Source organism: Triturus cristatus, chromosome 12 (genome assembly GCF_964204655.1).
Source record: "Triturus cristatus chromosome 12, aTriCri1.1, whole genome shotgun sequence".
Lineage (NCBI taxonomy): Eukaryota > Metazoa > Chordata > Amphibia > Caudata > Salamandridae > Triturus > Triturus cristatus.
Genome location: NC_140595.1, coordinates 521,683,837 through 521,699,625, shown reverse-complemented (window position 1 = coordinate 521,699,625; position 15,789 = coordinate 521,683,837). Strand labels below are relative to the sequence as shown.

General features: G+C 46.2%; 1 protein-coding gene across 1 annotated transcript in view; it reads left to right on the top strand.

Annotated features, from left to right (window-relative positions):
- BRD7 (bromodomain containing 7) overlaps positions 1-15,789 on the top strand; it is a 257,053-nt gene that overhangs the window by 227,032 nt on the left and 14,232 nt on the right. The window contains exon 13 of the mRNA XM_085640013.1: positions 10,230-10,350. Coding sequence (XP_085496139.1) covers positions 10,230-10,350 — 121 coding nt within the window. The remainder of the gene's footprint in view (positions 1-10,229; positions 10,351-15,789) is intronic.

Sequence of the window (15,789 nt, the reverse complement as noted above, 5' to 3'; positions counted from 1 at the left end):
GTTACCAATGCTAGCATATGCGGACTCCGCCGTATTGATGGCGAGAACTGGGAGGGGGATCCAATATCTTATATCTGCCTATGCAACTTTCATGGAATCATTAGATTTAAAGGTCAACCAGAGCAAATCTTTTATTATCCTTGCGGGGGGGAGAAACATGACAGACCTTCTTCCTTTTTTTTGGACTCCGCCAAGATTGAGGTGGTGGACTTGTTCCCCTATTTAGGAGTCCTTTTTGATAGAAATCAATCATGGTCTAAACTATTAGAGGGAAGAGCATTGGGCATGCAGAGAAACCTTATGGCAGTGAAAACATTCTCTAAAAGGAGTCAAACCTCTGATCCCAAAGGAAAAAATTTAACATGCCAAAACTAAGGCGGCAGCAGTATATGGTGCAGCGATATGGGGGATGGCTCCCTGTGATACTCTGCAGTCCATAGAGAACAATTTTTAAAGTCCTTTACTTCCGTTCCGCAGTCATACTCAAACTATGTTTTACATATGGAATTGGCTTTACCATACATCATTGACACAATTAAAATGGCACCACTCCCACTGTGGCACTCTATCTGGCGCAGGGTGACAGTCCCCCTCACGCAAAACATGATGACACTCATTCTAAAGTCAGATAATTACAGTAGGGTTAAGTGGCTACAGTATGTGGAGTCGGAATTATCTGCCATTGGTTTAAGCCGTCTTTTTAAAGACCCCTCTACTTGTAAGTCCATGTCTAAGCAAAAACTGCTTGAGATATTCATCTTGAGGGCTCAATATCTGAGAAAGGGAAAAAAACTCCCACACCCAGACGGCTCGTCTGTACGAACTAACACCAGTGTTGACAGAGGGAAGTTATATTTATCCGGCGGATGTCACACTCTCTCACCACGAATACATTTTACTGAAATTTCGCTTATATATGATCCCGTTGATGATAGGATTTCCAGGGAAGCAATAGAAACATTCCGATCTCTCAGTATGTCCTTTTGACAACAAGTCCCCACAAAATGATCTCCACGTTTTGATTTTTTGTGGTTTTTATTGTCAAGAACGACAAAAATTTATTGTGCCAATTTGTAAGCGTCACAATTTTAAATTGTTAGTTTTCTGTATTTCAACATTCTATTTAGGCATTTCCAATTTGATCTAATCTCCAGAGCTTTCACATGTGAGCCTTTTCTCTACAAGCTCTACTGCACATTCTGAAAGTTCTGTTTTGTGTTTACTGAACCACATTCTGGCAGAGATACAAACTTGTCTGTGGCCATCACAGTTTTAGTATGAGGAAGTTATGCAGCTGTTCAGATATTCGTGTCAGCATTTTTTACTTTTTGCCTACTAGCTCTAGGAAAAGTTTACACGATCATCATCTTTACATCACCAGTCTTAAGTGATCTGCTATAAACTGGCAAGGACAATCTTTTGTCTCATCCATGACTAGGCTGAATCTCTGCGAGATTCCATCTTCCAAAAATCAAAAACTTAAATAATATACTCTCTAGGTAAGATCTCAAAATAACTGTTAAGACATTAGTCCTATTCAATCTGCATTATGGGTCTGCTACTTTAGGTATACTAAGCGGCGTTGATCTGTTTGGTTGCCTGCCTCCTAAACAACACTAAAAATCTGACCTCATCACCCCACCACTCTGCTTTCTCAAATGGGAGCGGTATTGAAGCCCTGTGCACAGCAAAACCTGATTTATTTAAACTGCCTCCACCTTTTCACTCCTAAATATCTGTCACAAACACTGAGTATCAGTGGATATCAACCTAGAGTAAGGTTTGATGAATCTGTCTGTTTTTCAGAGGTTTTTCCTAATTTATTCTTACTTGTGTTGCTCTAGACTAATGATTTAAATGTATGGTTTGTCATCTGTGCAACCTCATGTAGTTGGAACTCAATTATTTTATTCGATTTTCACCATTTGTTCGTCATTTTACTCTTACAAAGGACTTCAGTTAATGATTCCCTTTTGCATCCATAACACATGCTATTGTAACATCGCAAATTACATATGGTGTTTGTACTCCATCATAGGATTTAAATGAATGATTCACTTTTTGGTCCATATTGTGTGCTATTGTGACAATGTCAATCACATACTGCTTTTTACCCTGATTGTGAAAACCGATACACAGCTGATTCCCTCCTGCCATTATTACATGCATCTTGCTTCTTTGTCCTATATGCTGTTCAGCACTTTTAAACATTTGTAGCTTAGGACCACACTTTCTAAAACAATTATAAATAGCCTACAAATAAGATAGATTCCTACTTCCCTTTATTGAATCACAGCAATGCAAACAAAAACAATTGACACTATTTGGATAATAACTGTGGAATTTCAGGATGTAAAGCTAAGAAAGTTGTATGTAAAGCTTTAACTGTTTAGGTGGTAGTATACTGTTTTTCAGAGGAAGTTTTCTTTTGGCGGTCTCAGCTAGCATCGGCAGTGGGCTTTGTGATATCAGAACTGAACTTTAATAAACAAGTGTAGTATACTGTAAATCATACATCTGTGTAAATCATACATCCGTGCAGTACACAAAGGTTGCATTTTGATTGGTCCCTGCCTGGTCATTACATGCCTGTTATCTGATTGAGGCAAAGCAGAAAGCTTATTTAAATTTTTGAAGTTCCAAAGTTTCCTTAGAACTTTTCGATGGTTGCAAAAAAATAAAAATACAAAAAGATCTTGGCAAGCATGAACTGGTTCCAGACACTAGCTCGTTCATCCTGGATTCTTTCTAGCAGTCTACCGTGGTGACGTTGGCAGGTGCATGTCTTGTAATCTATGTACATTGGTGCCTGTGTACTAGTCTGTAGGCGTGAAGTTAGTAAGCCAAGTCACTCTCCTCCTTGCCCTACTTCCCACCTACCCTCACTAACTGATGGGAATGAATGATTCTGTCCACAGGGTGTGGCTTTTTCAAAGCACTGTGGTCATTCCTCAGTCTCCAGGACCAGCAGATCAAATTCCTCAGACAATGTTTTTTTTTTGCTTTTTACTTATTAATATGTGTGGGAATTATAATTTAAATTGCATCATCTGATAAGAGACGTCTAGCCGCAGATTCCTTAACTTAGAATATCCCCAGGCGTCAGATTGGTCTGGAAAACCTTGTGCAGCAGCACCTCTGCGCACCAGGGAGAGGCGCCATACGGCTCCGCCTTGACGTCGTCCATGAACGTGACGTCCGCGGAGCCACATATGCCCCGCCCCGGCACGCCAACATCCGTTTTCTTTTCTGCGCCACGACGCAGACCCTGGAAACCAGCAGTTCCTGGCCTTGTTTCGGGCCTTCTCGGCACCGTTGGTGCCGTACCGGAACAGTGTGCAATGCCCTCCGGGTTCAAAGCCTGTGAGGCCTGTGCACGTCAGATGTCTGGCACTGACCCGCACCTTATTTGCATGTGGTGCCTTGGTGTGCCCCACGATTCCAAACAATGCGGCGACTGTCAACAGATAAAGCCGAAGTCCCTACGGGAATGTCGTATGAAGTTGTTGGCTGCACGGCTTCTTCTCGTCGCCGCTCTCCCTCTCCAGAGGGAGCTCGTGCCCGAGGCCGCTCATGCGACCGGCCCCGTAAAAAAGGTAAGTGGAGCCACAAGTGTCCACTGAGGTCCACCTCTCGTAGGTGTGCCACTGGCACCCATTCCTCTCGTAAGGGGTCCGCTACGGGCGCCCAGAGGCCCCCTCCTCCATACCCTCCTTTTCCAGCAGTTGGAGCGACGCGCGCCCAAATGAAGGCCTACTCCCGGGCTCTTCAGGCCTACTTTGAGTCCCCCTCTCTCCCTGGTGCGCCTTCGGGCCCCACAGAGGCGGAGGGTACTCAGGCCGGACCCTCGTCGACGGATCCTTCCCCGACCAGGGTTGTGTGCACCGACTCCGGAGGCGACGACGTTGGGCCGTGGCCCAGACTGTCCTGGTCGCCTTAGCACACTCCGCCTGTCAGTGCATAGCCCTGGGCGGCTTCCTGCATGGACGGCGGGAGCGCCGTCGGCGACTCCGGGCTCGGCGCCAGGCTCACACCGCCAGTCAACGCGTAGCTTTGAGCGGCTTCCTGCGTGGACGGCGGAAGCGGCGACGCCGGGCTCAGAGCCGGACACCACGTCGGACCAACTGACCACGTCCAAACCCGCACCCAGCTCTATGCCTGATCCCATGTCTGGGGCAACGCATCATCGACGAGGTAGCGTCCCTCGTGGAGGCCGTCTATGTCCAGGCGACTCCGACACGGCGCTCGCCAACGCCGCTGTCGACGCATCCATCGCCGCCGGTGTCCGTCGGTTCGACACCGGCGTCCATGCCTGAGTTTGACCTCCCTCTGGATTCCTCGTTTCTGTCCCCTCAGCGGGGTCGGGCGACTCCGGTATCCGCTACAGCCTTTTCAGAGGCTGCTGCTGCTTCCCCTGGTCGGGGGCCACTGGTGCAGGTCCCTAGTGTGGCATGGCCTTCGGGTCATTCCCCAGCCCCGCTCTTTATGGTGACTGGGAGGATAAGCCTCCAACCGTCTCGTACAGACGGCCTCTTGTCCCCTCCTAGGGTGACTACTGAACTAGGGGCCGCCTATGCGTGGACTATCAACCGGGCAGCTGCTATCCTCGGCTTTCAGCCTCCTGTGGTACCCCTCATCCCTGATCCCTTAATGGATCTGCTCCATCTCGAGCCCATTACCATGGAGCCCTTGCTACCCCTTAGGGGTGCTTTAATAGAAGCCCTGCGTGGCGCATGGGTATGGCCCTCTTCCGGAGCACCGGTTGATCGGGCCATTGCTGGTAGGCACCGTCCTGCCCCGCTGGATCCACTTTGCCTGTCCCTCCACCCTACCGCTCAGGGCCTGGTAATTCAGGCAGCTTTTGGGTTGCAGGACTCCTCCACTTTGCCCTTGTTTCCTCCCACCCGGGAATCCAGGTGGCTGGATGCATGTGGAAGACAACTTTTTGCTTCTTCTAGCGCGGCCATCCGCGCTTTAAACACTACATGCGTGTTTGCACGTGCGTCCTCTGCACTCGGGACTCTGTGGCTAACTTTCTTCCTTCCCTTCCAGAGGAATTGCGCCCTGAGTTACTCCGTCTTGTCCTTCACGGCAAGGAAATGGCTCATTTTACAATACGCTCCTCCCTGGATACCACAGACTCTATGGGCCGTGCTCTTGCACGGTCGGTGGCTTTGCGCCGTCATGCCTGGATGCGTGACAGTCGCTTCCCTGAAAATATTCGGGAGAGCCTCCAAGACATGCCGTTTAATGGAATAGACCTTTTTGGGTCCCACGCTGACTCGGCAATCTCCAGGCTTCTGTCAGGGCTACCGTAATTCTGCCTTGCCACTGACTGATTGACTTTTCTTCTTCATTGCGGTCTTCCTTTACGGACCAGTTTTTATCAGACGCAGGTTGGTGCCTCTGTATTGTCTGTATAGCCGTATGGCTAGGTTGTTTTTGTTTTCAAGTCCTCTGACTGTCTGTTTTGCCAAGAGGACCGCCCTCTTGCCAGGGGTTGACCCTTGCCCTATGTGGGGTAATGGCTGGTGGCAGGTGTCTGCCTTTGCCTTCGTACGCTCCTGTGGAGTTTTCATTATGGGTATCCCTCTGGGGCTCATATACCTCCTTTTACTGCGTCCCGCTGGGTGCATCGCTGTTGTCGGTAGTGCTTTGACTCCGGGTCTAGGTCCATGCTGTGTGGTATCTACCTCGCATGGCCTGGCATCGTGCTTTTGTCCTATAGTCCGTCTTCTGGTGCCAGCCCCTTTGGGGTTGTTCTCCCGAGTAGGGAGTTGCTGTGGACCTCTCTGTTGTAGGTTGTTATGGCCTTTTGGCGTTTTCCCCAACAGTTTTCTCCACATCCCAGCTGCTTTCGCGTAGGGATTTCTACGTCCCACTAGCATTCTTAAATGTGGCGGACTCCTGGAGACGGTTCTTCTTGAACCTCGCTCTTCCTGGCGTCTAGGACCCATGAGTTGGTCCTAAGTACTTCCTTGTTAGGCTCGTCTTTTCTTCTAAATTGTCCTGCAAGGAGTCTGTTCTCTCTCTTCCGGACTGACAGCAAACGTTGCTTATAGCCTGGACTAGTTCCACTTTCTGTATAACTGCGGGTACTCTTGACGTACCCTAGTGCCTGGGTTTGGCTGGGTTTCAGCATCTTCTTGTGGCTGTTTATGCGCCATGTTCTTCCTCATGGCTTGTGCGGCCCATTGCCCTCTTGCTATTGGGCGCATCTCAGCTGTTCCTGCTGTCTTGCTTCCTAGTGTTCCTCCTGGCCGCGTATCCGCGTCTTTCGGGCTGTATAGGGGCATCCTTTCAATGCTCTCCACGTGTCTGACTGGCAACGGTCTCCGCAGTAATCTTCCTCTGTGGTACTTGTGAGGGCGCTACGCGTTCTCTCCACCATACCACTTAACCAGTCCTTTGGGTTGGCTTGTCGACTGCCGCATCCTGTGGTTCTTTCGCGCCATAAGGTTCAGTTCTACTTCCTGCGAGGTGCTTAACTATCTTTTCACGCCAGTTTCTTTAATTGGTGTGTTTTTCTTCCATGTCGGCCCGTGCTGGGCGGGGGTCAGTATCCTGCTGCCTTCGTATCTTTACGGGAGCAGGTTTAACAGTGTTTTACGCTGTTCGAGTTCTTTAGCTGGGGCTCGGTCAGGCTTCTTGTCGACACCTTGGATACTGTGGATCCTTCATGCCTCTTGGTCTTCTTTCGAAGCTCGGCATTTTTTCATTCCGGCACAAGCATTCTGGCTTGGTGTTTTCCTTCTCTTATCCCCTCTACATGTGGGAGTTTTCGTGTTATTCTGGATGGGCTGTGGTGCCCTAGACTCCCCTTGATTCCCTGCTCTCTTCAGGGCTTAGGGGTCTGGTGATTGGCTGCGCTGTCACTTCTGTCCCCACTGTGTTTCGCCCTTTTGTTGACAACACTCTTTTGGTCATGTTATTGACATCTAGGTTCTCTCTGGACCTTATTGGGGTTCAGTCGCAGTCCCGCCTCCTCTAGGGGTATGGCTTTGGTATCTATTCTAAGTTAAGGAATCTGCGGCTAGACGTCTCTATCAGATGAACAAGTTACTTACCTTCGGTAACGATGTATCTGGTAGAGACATAGTCTAGCCACAGATTCCTTAACGCCCGCCCATCCTCCCCGTCCTGCGACAACCTTTTCAGGTTGGGCTTCTTGCCGTTGCCTCCCTTTAGGTGGCTTTGGGCCATATGTATCATTCCAAATTGCGATCGCAAACGCCGAAATTCGCAAACGCAGAAATTCTGTGATCACAATTTGGCTCAGTGGTATGTATTAAGGAAAAACTGCCTTGCAAAATAAGGAATCGCAAAGTTTACGATTCCTTATTTTGCGATTGCATTTAAGGAATCGCAAATTGCTGTTCCTTAAATGCAATGTAAGAAGCACAGAAAAAGTGCAATTTGGCTTTAAGGAATCCCCGATTACCACCAACTTCAAGTTGGTGGTAATTTGCGATTTCTCTGAAAAATGCACTTTTTTGCATTTTCCAAAGTGCCATTTGGCGCACATACATGCCCTTAGGGCATGTATGTGTGCCACATGCGCACACATGCACATTTGAGGGGTGCAACAGGGTGTCCTTTTGACACCCTTGAAATTGGATTCTCAATTTGCGATTCTCTAATTTTGAATCGCAAATTGAGAATGTCTTCCCATTCATTCCTATGGGCCTCTAGGCCCATAGGAATGAATGGGGAGGTATTCCTTAATTGCAAATCGCAATTTGCAATTCGCAATTAAGGAATATGTAGGATTCGCAAAACTATTTGCAAATCCTACATACATAGCGTTTTGCGATTCTCAAATAGCGAATTGCAAAACATCGCTATTTAAGAATCGCAAAAATGTATTTTCATACATATGGCCCTTAATTCCTCTGTGGGGTGTTGTCTTCTCTTCACTCCGTCTAATGGAGCTACATTCTGTTTTATGGCTCTGCTCTGCCCGTTCTTGTGATTGGACGGTATGCTCTTGTGCCATGTGTCCTTTACAACCCCAACCCTGGGTTGTCCGATGTGAGTCTAATTCTTCCCTTCTATCTTATTCAACTGCTTGTGGTCTCTTGCCTTCCCTGCACTCTAGCGGTTGCAGTCTCTGACAATGCTGCATTCGGCAGGTCCATTAATCGGATCTGACGTCTCCTTTTGGGAGACGCTTTATGTTACTTTGTCTTTATTCCTGGGTTCTGGACTGGTTGTCCTTTCACTGTCATATATTGTGGTTACAACCTTTCTGCCAGCTGCTGTGATGGTTCACCACGGAGCTGTGGCTCAATGGTGAGTCTTGTGCCTCTGGTGGCACAGGCACACACAGGCCAAGGATTCAATCCTGCCTATGCTCTGCATCTTCTGCCTCCGGCGGAGGTTTTGGACTTAACGATTGAGGGGGTCCCTCCCAGAGTGGTGCTCTGTTCTTTTCCCTCCCTCAGTGTACAATATACAGTGCCTGGCACCGTCTTTCTATGGTGATGTTTTTTCACCATACCTTATTTTTTCTTTTTCTGCACACTGTTCCCATATTTCCACAGTTTTTGGTGGTGGCTTCGCGTCCTGACGCGGAAAAGTCTTCCCCCGAAAACTGATGTCGGCGCGCCGGGGCATGTATGGCTCCGCTGACGTCACGTCCATGGGCGACGTCAGGGCGGTCCCATACGGCGCCGCCCCCCTGCGCGCAGAGGTGCTGCTGCGCAAGGTTTTCCGGACCAGTCTGACGCCTGGGGATATTCTAAGTTAAGGGATCTGCGGCTAGACTATGTCTCTACCAGATACATCGTTACCGAAGGTAAGTAACTTGTTCTTTTGCAACTTCCTTTAAAACATCAAGCCTAAATGGACATATTTAGTTTTTGGAAGGTTTTGTGTAGATTTGCCATACAAGGCCAAAGTTTTAAGCAAGAACACTAGTGTCAACCATTAACGGGGCGGGGCATTATCCTGTACGCAGTTGATACTGGCATCAGTGCAAAGTTCAGGTTAGCATTATTCCGTACTACTTGGATGCCATCTAATAATTTTGCTTTAAAAGAAGAAAAATTAGTGTTCATGGACTATTTGGATACTTCTAGTCTAATTTGTTTTTCTGGAAAAGAAAAGGGTATTTTGTTTATGGTGATCTGCCCTCCATGGCGTGTGACTTTATTTCTTCCATACCAGTAACATAGTGCCTAATTTCACAGGGTTTTTTGGTTTAAACCGACCTCAAACATAACGTTTCTTAAAACAAAAGCAAAACAAAATAAAAAAAAAATATATATATAGGAAAAATTGTGTGTGTGGGTACAGGCAACCAACACCCCTACCCAGATTTTGCGCAAAGGCAGGGATACCTATAGCGTGAGAGTTTAGTGTAGATACAGTATTTGAAGAATTAAGGACACAAGTAACTTTACTTCTATTTCAAAATAGAATGTTTGCCCAAAAGGATATAGACAGCAACTTTCTTCACAAACTTTAGTGTATTTCAACCAGAAAGTGGAGTTAGCCAAACCTTTTTTTTAATCCTAAAACATACTTACATATAAATACATACTGCGGCTTTTAGTCGGCATTCTTCAGCCATGAGTCTGTTCAAGTGTCACTCATATTTTGCTTCTGCCCACCAAAGCCCACAACATGGGGCAGTAGCTCATCCCACTTCAGCCATTGGTTCATTCCTGTGTGAGTCACGGTATTCTTGCCTTTATCCACACAGAAAGTTGCACACTCCAATGGCAGAGCGCAGTGTTTGCTTTATTACTTTTCATTTTTTATTTTTTTCCTGAGGACTGGGTGGCTACCACAGCATTCCTACCAGAAAGCCCATATACCTTTGTATGTGCGCCTTGCATGCATTTTTAGGCGCAAACATCCTGAAATGGGGGCTTATCCGTCCCATGGTCGTACGCATGGGCATTTATTTTTGAGCGGTGGTTGTTGGACTTTACAAAGAAAGAATCCAAGATGGTTAACTGCGCATGCAAATTGCGACAATCAAAGAATTGTACTTGTTATTGTCAATGTATTTCATACAAGTGTCTCTTCAACTAATGTGGAGGGGTAAGTCAGGATAATTTCAGATTAACCGTAGAATATTCTAATGCTTTCCTCTGCAGACTAACATTTACTCTTAATTCTTGTTTGTGAATATTTTGGTGTTCTGAAAAATTGCCTAAATTAGAAAAAATAGCTAGTGTTTAATTGGCTTAAACATAAACTAATCTAAACATTTTTGTTAGGTAATTGACACTGATCAACCGGTGAGCAGAATTAATTCTGACAGCATTAATAATGGGAGATTTGCATCACTCAGTGCAGTGACTGGTTTTGACATTCCAGGAGAAACATTTGCTAATGAAGGTAAGAATATATGACTCAACTGTTATTCGTTTGTGGGTATTATCAAAGCTTTGGCTTTTGTTTTGGGTGGTAGTACATTTTCTTGAGGGTTCTCTAAGGATATTTTATCGCACACTTTTATGTTTGAAAAAGAGCTAAGCGATGATGAGGTAGTACATTCATTACAGTGTTAGTTCTAGTCAGGGCCTTCTGCATTGTAAAAGCTCGGTCAATCGAAGTATTGTTATTTATATTACTACAAGTTGTGATCTTTGTGCTGACTCCTACCTACTTAGGTATTCATGTCGTTATGGACCTATGATGTCAAACAGCATTCTATGGAATCATCAGATTGGGTCAGCCTGTCAGAATGCGTCACTAACTTTTGTTGTTTACCTACAATTTAAGTACAGAGTGCAAAGCAGTTATATAGATCATGCAGGGACAGTTAGTATTTTTGTCTTCCTCTGTTGGGTCACATGAAGGGAATGGGCGGTACAGGCTCTGGGGTGTGAAATTTTATAAAATATCTACTTGTTCAAGAGACGGAATGCTTCATAAATCTATTTTCCCGCATAAATATCCACTTGACCCATTTGATGCCATACAGTAAGGTGACAAATTATTCCTGTGTTCACGTACGTACTCTGCTAGCTCTATCTAGTATAAATGCTGCATCTTGGAGACAACCGTGAAACCCAACAGCAAAATAAATATCCTATCTTCTAGGCTCTATGGCATTCTTTCTATACATAGTCCTGAATGCAATGTTGTACCAGAGACCCCTGAAGCAATGCCTAGAGAACCAATAATGTAAACAGAGGAACAATTAGGAAGACAATTTGATCATAACCTCTGCAGCAAAACAATCTCTAGCACGGTGGTACAAGAGGCACAGCTTACTCATGGGAGTTCCCTTTCAGAAAGAACTGCCATCACAGAGCAAAGTGATGAATTCTTCCCTGTTAGGATGGTGAGATCATTTAGAACACTGTGGTAAAAGGGCAGTGGACACACAAAGAAGCCTTGTATCGTTCAAACTATCACCAACTCAGAATGGTCCATCTGGTTCTCATGGCTTTTCTCCCATCCCTGGAAAATAGATTACCTATTCAGATTCAGACAGACAATACTACCAACATGCATTAGCTGACCAGACATGGAGGCACCAGGTTGAGAACACTTTCCATTACACAAACTAACTGGCATTGGGCCCTACCCAGAGAACTGAACCTAATAGTGGTGCACGTCGTGGAGAATGAATCAATAAGTAGACATTCTTTATCAGTATTCTAAGAGTCTCACAAATGGTTCCAAGATGATGAAGTCTTAAATGACATCTTCAATTGAGTGGGGAACATTTTATATAGACCGCTTAGTAATGGCAGAAAGCAAACAAGCATTGTCAAAGCCACAAGATCTGATGTTGGCCGCCAGCCTTTTGCCCTTAGCAATTCTTGTTTTGTTCTGTCATGGTTTTTTGCAAATTGTTAATGCTGGGAAAGCTGCTGGGCCCTCATCAATCTAACAATGACTAAAGGGCAAAAAACATTTGGTCCAAAAATGCACTCATTACCATGGAAGTCCCTGGGACTAAAGGGTGCTGATTTGTGTGGGGATGTGCTCCTTGTGAAAGGGATTAGAAGGAAATAGCTGGGCACCCTGTACTCCAAAGGAACTTGGATAATAAAACCCCAAAATAGAACAGTGTTTCAATGGTAATCATTTAGAAACAATTCTTACTTATGCAGGGATTAGCACAATCAAAACCTGCTATGACAACAAATTATATTCAGTTTAATTATTCATAACATTACATACACTTACATAAATAAGGTGGCAATTCCAAAGTGTAGAAAAGTGCTACATATGACTGTGCAGTGAAAGTGAAAATAAGTTTAAAAAAAATATTTGTAAGAATATCCAGTGCGCATAACAAAAAGAGTATGTCCTGCATGACATATGTTTAAGGGTGAAAACACTTTCGAGAACTAAAAAGATGGAATCAATTTCCTAGAGTCCAGGCAATTAATGCAAATTCGGTTAAGATATGCAAGTCGGGACCCCTAAAGATTATTTGACCGGGTCTTCCTCAGGACAGAAAGTGTAGCAACCTGACGCAGAGACTGGGAGAGCCATGTGTACCCTGCAGACATCTACCCCGCATGGGTCCTTTCGCTGCTCAGCGTATCACAGATGCTCCAAGACCACCTCCTCTGAAGCCTCCAAAGCCTCCACGTCCTTCCAACGTCAACCTGCACAACAAATCTCCACAAGAGGCTACTTCAGAGGTGCCTACCGTGGAAACATTGCCAGAGCTAGGAGGAAAGGTAGCTCCCCAAAAGAAGCCACCTGAACCAAACAATGACTTGCCACTCCTTCCCCCTGATCACACAGCACCTATCAGGGGATGGCTTCAGATGTTCTTCTCTGCTCAGCAACACATCAACTCAGACCAGTGGGTGTTAGACCTCATTCAACACGGTTACTGCCTGGAGCTCATCTCCACACCACCCAACATACCATCATGCAGACCCGTCCTCCCCCAGAAGACCAACACCTGCTTCGGAAGAGATCCAAGCGCTCTTTCAGGGGTTTATTCCCTCTACTTCCTCATTCACAAAAAGGTCAGGTCCCTAAGGCCCATTCTGGACCTCAGGCCCCTGAATGAGTACATTCTGTCAGAACACTTCCACATGGTCACTCTTCAGGATGTCATTCCACTGCTACAGCAAGGTGACTTCATGGCTGCACTCGACCTCAAAGATGCCTACTTCCACATCCTGATTCATCTGGTACATCTGCGCTACTTCCAGTTTGTAGTAAGTGGTCAACATTACCAGTTTAAAGTGCTGCCCTTTGTGGGTCATCACCGCACCTCAAGTTTTTACCAAATGCCTTGCAGTAGTAAACACGCGCCTGCAAAGACAGGGCATCCATGTATTCCCATACCTGGACAATTGGCTGATAAAGAGCACAATGCAACAGCAGTACCATGCACATACTGAAGCCACAATAGACCTCCTTCACAAACTGGGCTTTACCGTCAACGCTGTAAAATCCCATCTCTATCCCCTTCAAATTGAACCCTATTTGGGAGCCATCCTCAATGCAGAGGTCTGCAAAGCCTATCCCGGTCCATCAAGAATCCAGGTGTTTCAGAGGGCAGCCTACAAGAGCCAAGGCTGTCCTGATAAGTGGACCAGAGTAGGGGGAATTGCACTGAATATCGAGGGATGATCTGCATGCCAGTTGCACATGAAAGGCCTATGGGGCACTCTTAGGGGTTCCAACTGGTGGAAGAAGACCTATAGGCATAAGGAAGAGCCTTAGATTTTCACTGAATGTAACTGTTGATTTACCCAGCAGCGGACTATGAATCCAATGTTATGTAATTGATCCTCATCACACTGCTATTGTTATTATTTGCAATAGAAAGATTCCCGCCCCCTAAAAAAAAAAGAATCCAGTCCTTCCATGCATTGCTCCCTCTTTTTCAGCCAAATCAACAGTTCACGGTCCGGACCATCATGCGCCTCTTAGGCATGAATGCCTCCTGCATCGCCATAGTACCCTACGCAAAGTTCTACATTATCGCATCAGTGGTCTCAGATGGAAGGTCATTGGGAAGATCTAGTGATGTTCAGCCGCTGCACGCATTGCTCTCTGCCGTGGTGGAAAACTAACAACTTGTTGCGGGGTGACCCTTTCTCGACCCAGTTCCATAGAACACCATTACACTGGACGCATCTCTCAGTGGGTTCGGGGTGGGAGGGCAATGTGTCTACAAAACCTGAATGTCCAGGGTCAGTGGGATCCCAGTACTAGGTGTCTCCACATCAACTAATTGAAGTTAGTAGCTGCCCATCTAGCCCTTCCCCTCTGGCAAGGTTGTCCTCATCCTGACAGACAACATAGCCAAGTATTACATACAGAATTAGGGAGGCACTCAATCACCTCAACACTCTCTGCTAGCTCAGTTCATCTGGCGCAGGCTCTCCCCCCAAAGGATCCACCTGCTGGCGGAACACTTCTTGGGAGTGGATAACGCTTTGCTGACCTTTTCAGCAGGATACAGCAAAAAGTCCACGAGTGGGAACTCCACTCGGTACTTCCAGTGCTGGGGGTTTCCTGGCGTGGAACTCTTCGCCACAGCAGAAAATGCAAAATACCCAAACTTTGCCTCCTGATTCTCACACCCACAGTCCATTGGCAATGCACTATGAATGAACTGGTCAGGGATATTTGCCTACTCTTTTACACCTCTCCCCCCATTCCTTTTGTAGGTCAGAAACTGCTGCAAACCTCTCACCCTCATCCTGGTGGCTCCCACTTGGGCCAGACAACACTGGTTCACCACTCTCATCTAGCTTTCGGTGGTTCTGCATGAGAGGCTCCCCAACTGGCCGGACCTTCTCCCGCAGAACCATGGAGAAATCAGGCACCCCGACCCCAAGAGTCTCTACCTTGCAATCTGGTAACTGAAGTCTTAGAGTTTGGTTACCTTAATTTTCCTCCTGAATGTATGAACATTCTCTAAGGAAACACTCAGACCACGACTCCTGCCTGGTATGCTGCCAAAAGAAAAAGATTTGTCTGCTACTGCCTTGCAAATCAGATTGACCCCCTAGCAGCTACTGTTCAAAACGTTGTTTGTTTCCTACTATACCGCCAATCATGTGCACTAGCCTTCACTTCCATTCGACTACACTTGGCAGCGGTGGCTGCATATCTCCAGAATAGGCAACATGTCTCTCTCTCATCAGTATTACTGCCATTAAAGCTTTTATGGAGGGACTCGAGAGTCATTCCTTCCCGGGTGCCTCTGGCCCCATTGTGGAATATTAACATTGTCCTCACCAGACTTATGGGTCCCCCTTTTGAGACCATTCAGTCATGTCCCTAACAATTTCTCTCTTGGACGGTAGCTTTCCTAGTAGCCATCACATCACTAAGGTGCGTTAGTGAGCTCCAGGCCTTAAAGTTGGAAGAACCTTTCTTTCAGTTTCATAGAGTTAGAGTGGTCCTTCGTACTAACCCTACATTTTTTCCTAAGGCGTTTTTTTTTTTCACAACCTGACTCAGCTACAGAATGGGCCCTTCATACCTTTGACGTCAAACGTGCCCTATGTGGACAGGACTAACCCCTTTCGACAAAACCCAGCAACTGTTTGTTGCTTTTTCTGACCGTCATAAAGGGTAGGCCTTATCAAAATCAGGCATAGCCAGGTGGATAGTGAAATGCATCCAAACAGTTACGCAAAAGCTAGAAGAGTTTTGCCTGCTCTTCCTAGGGCCCACTCTACCAGAAAGAAAGTGGCCTCTATGGCCTTGCTTGGGAACATCTCAGTAGCTGACATTTGTAAAGCAGCTTTTGGTCTATACCACGCACTTTTCACTAAGCACTACACTATAGGCATATTAGCCCACCAACAGGCAATGTTGGTCAGGCTGTTCTTC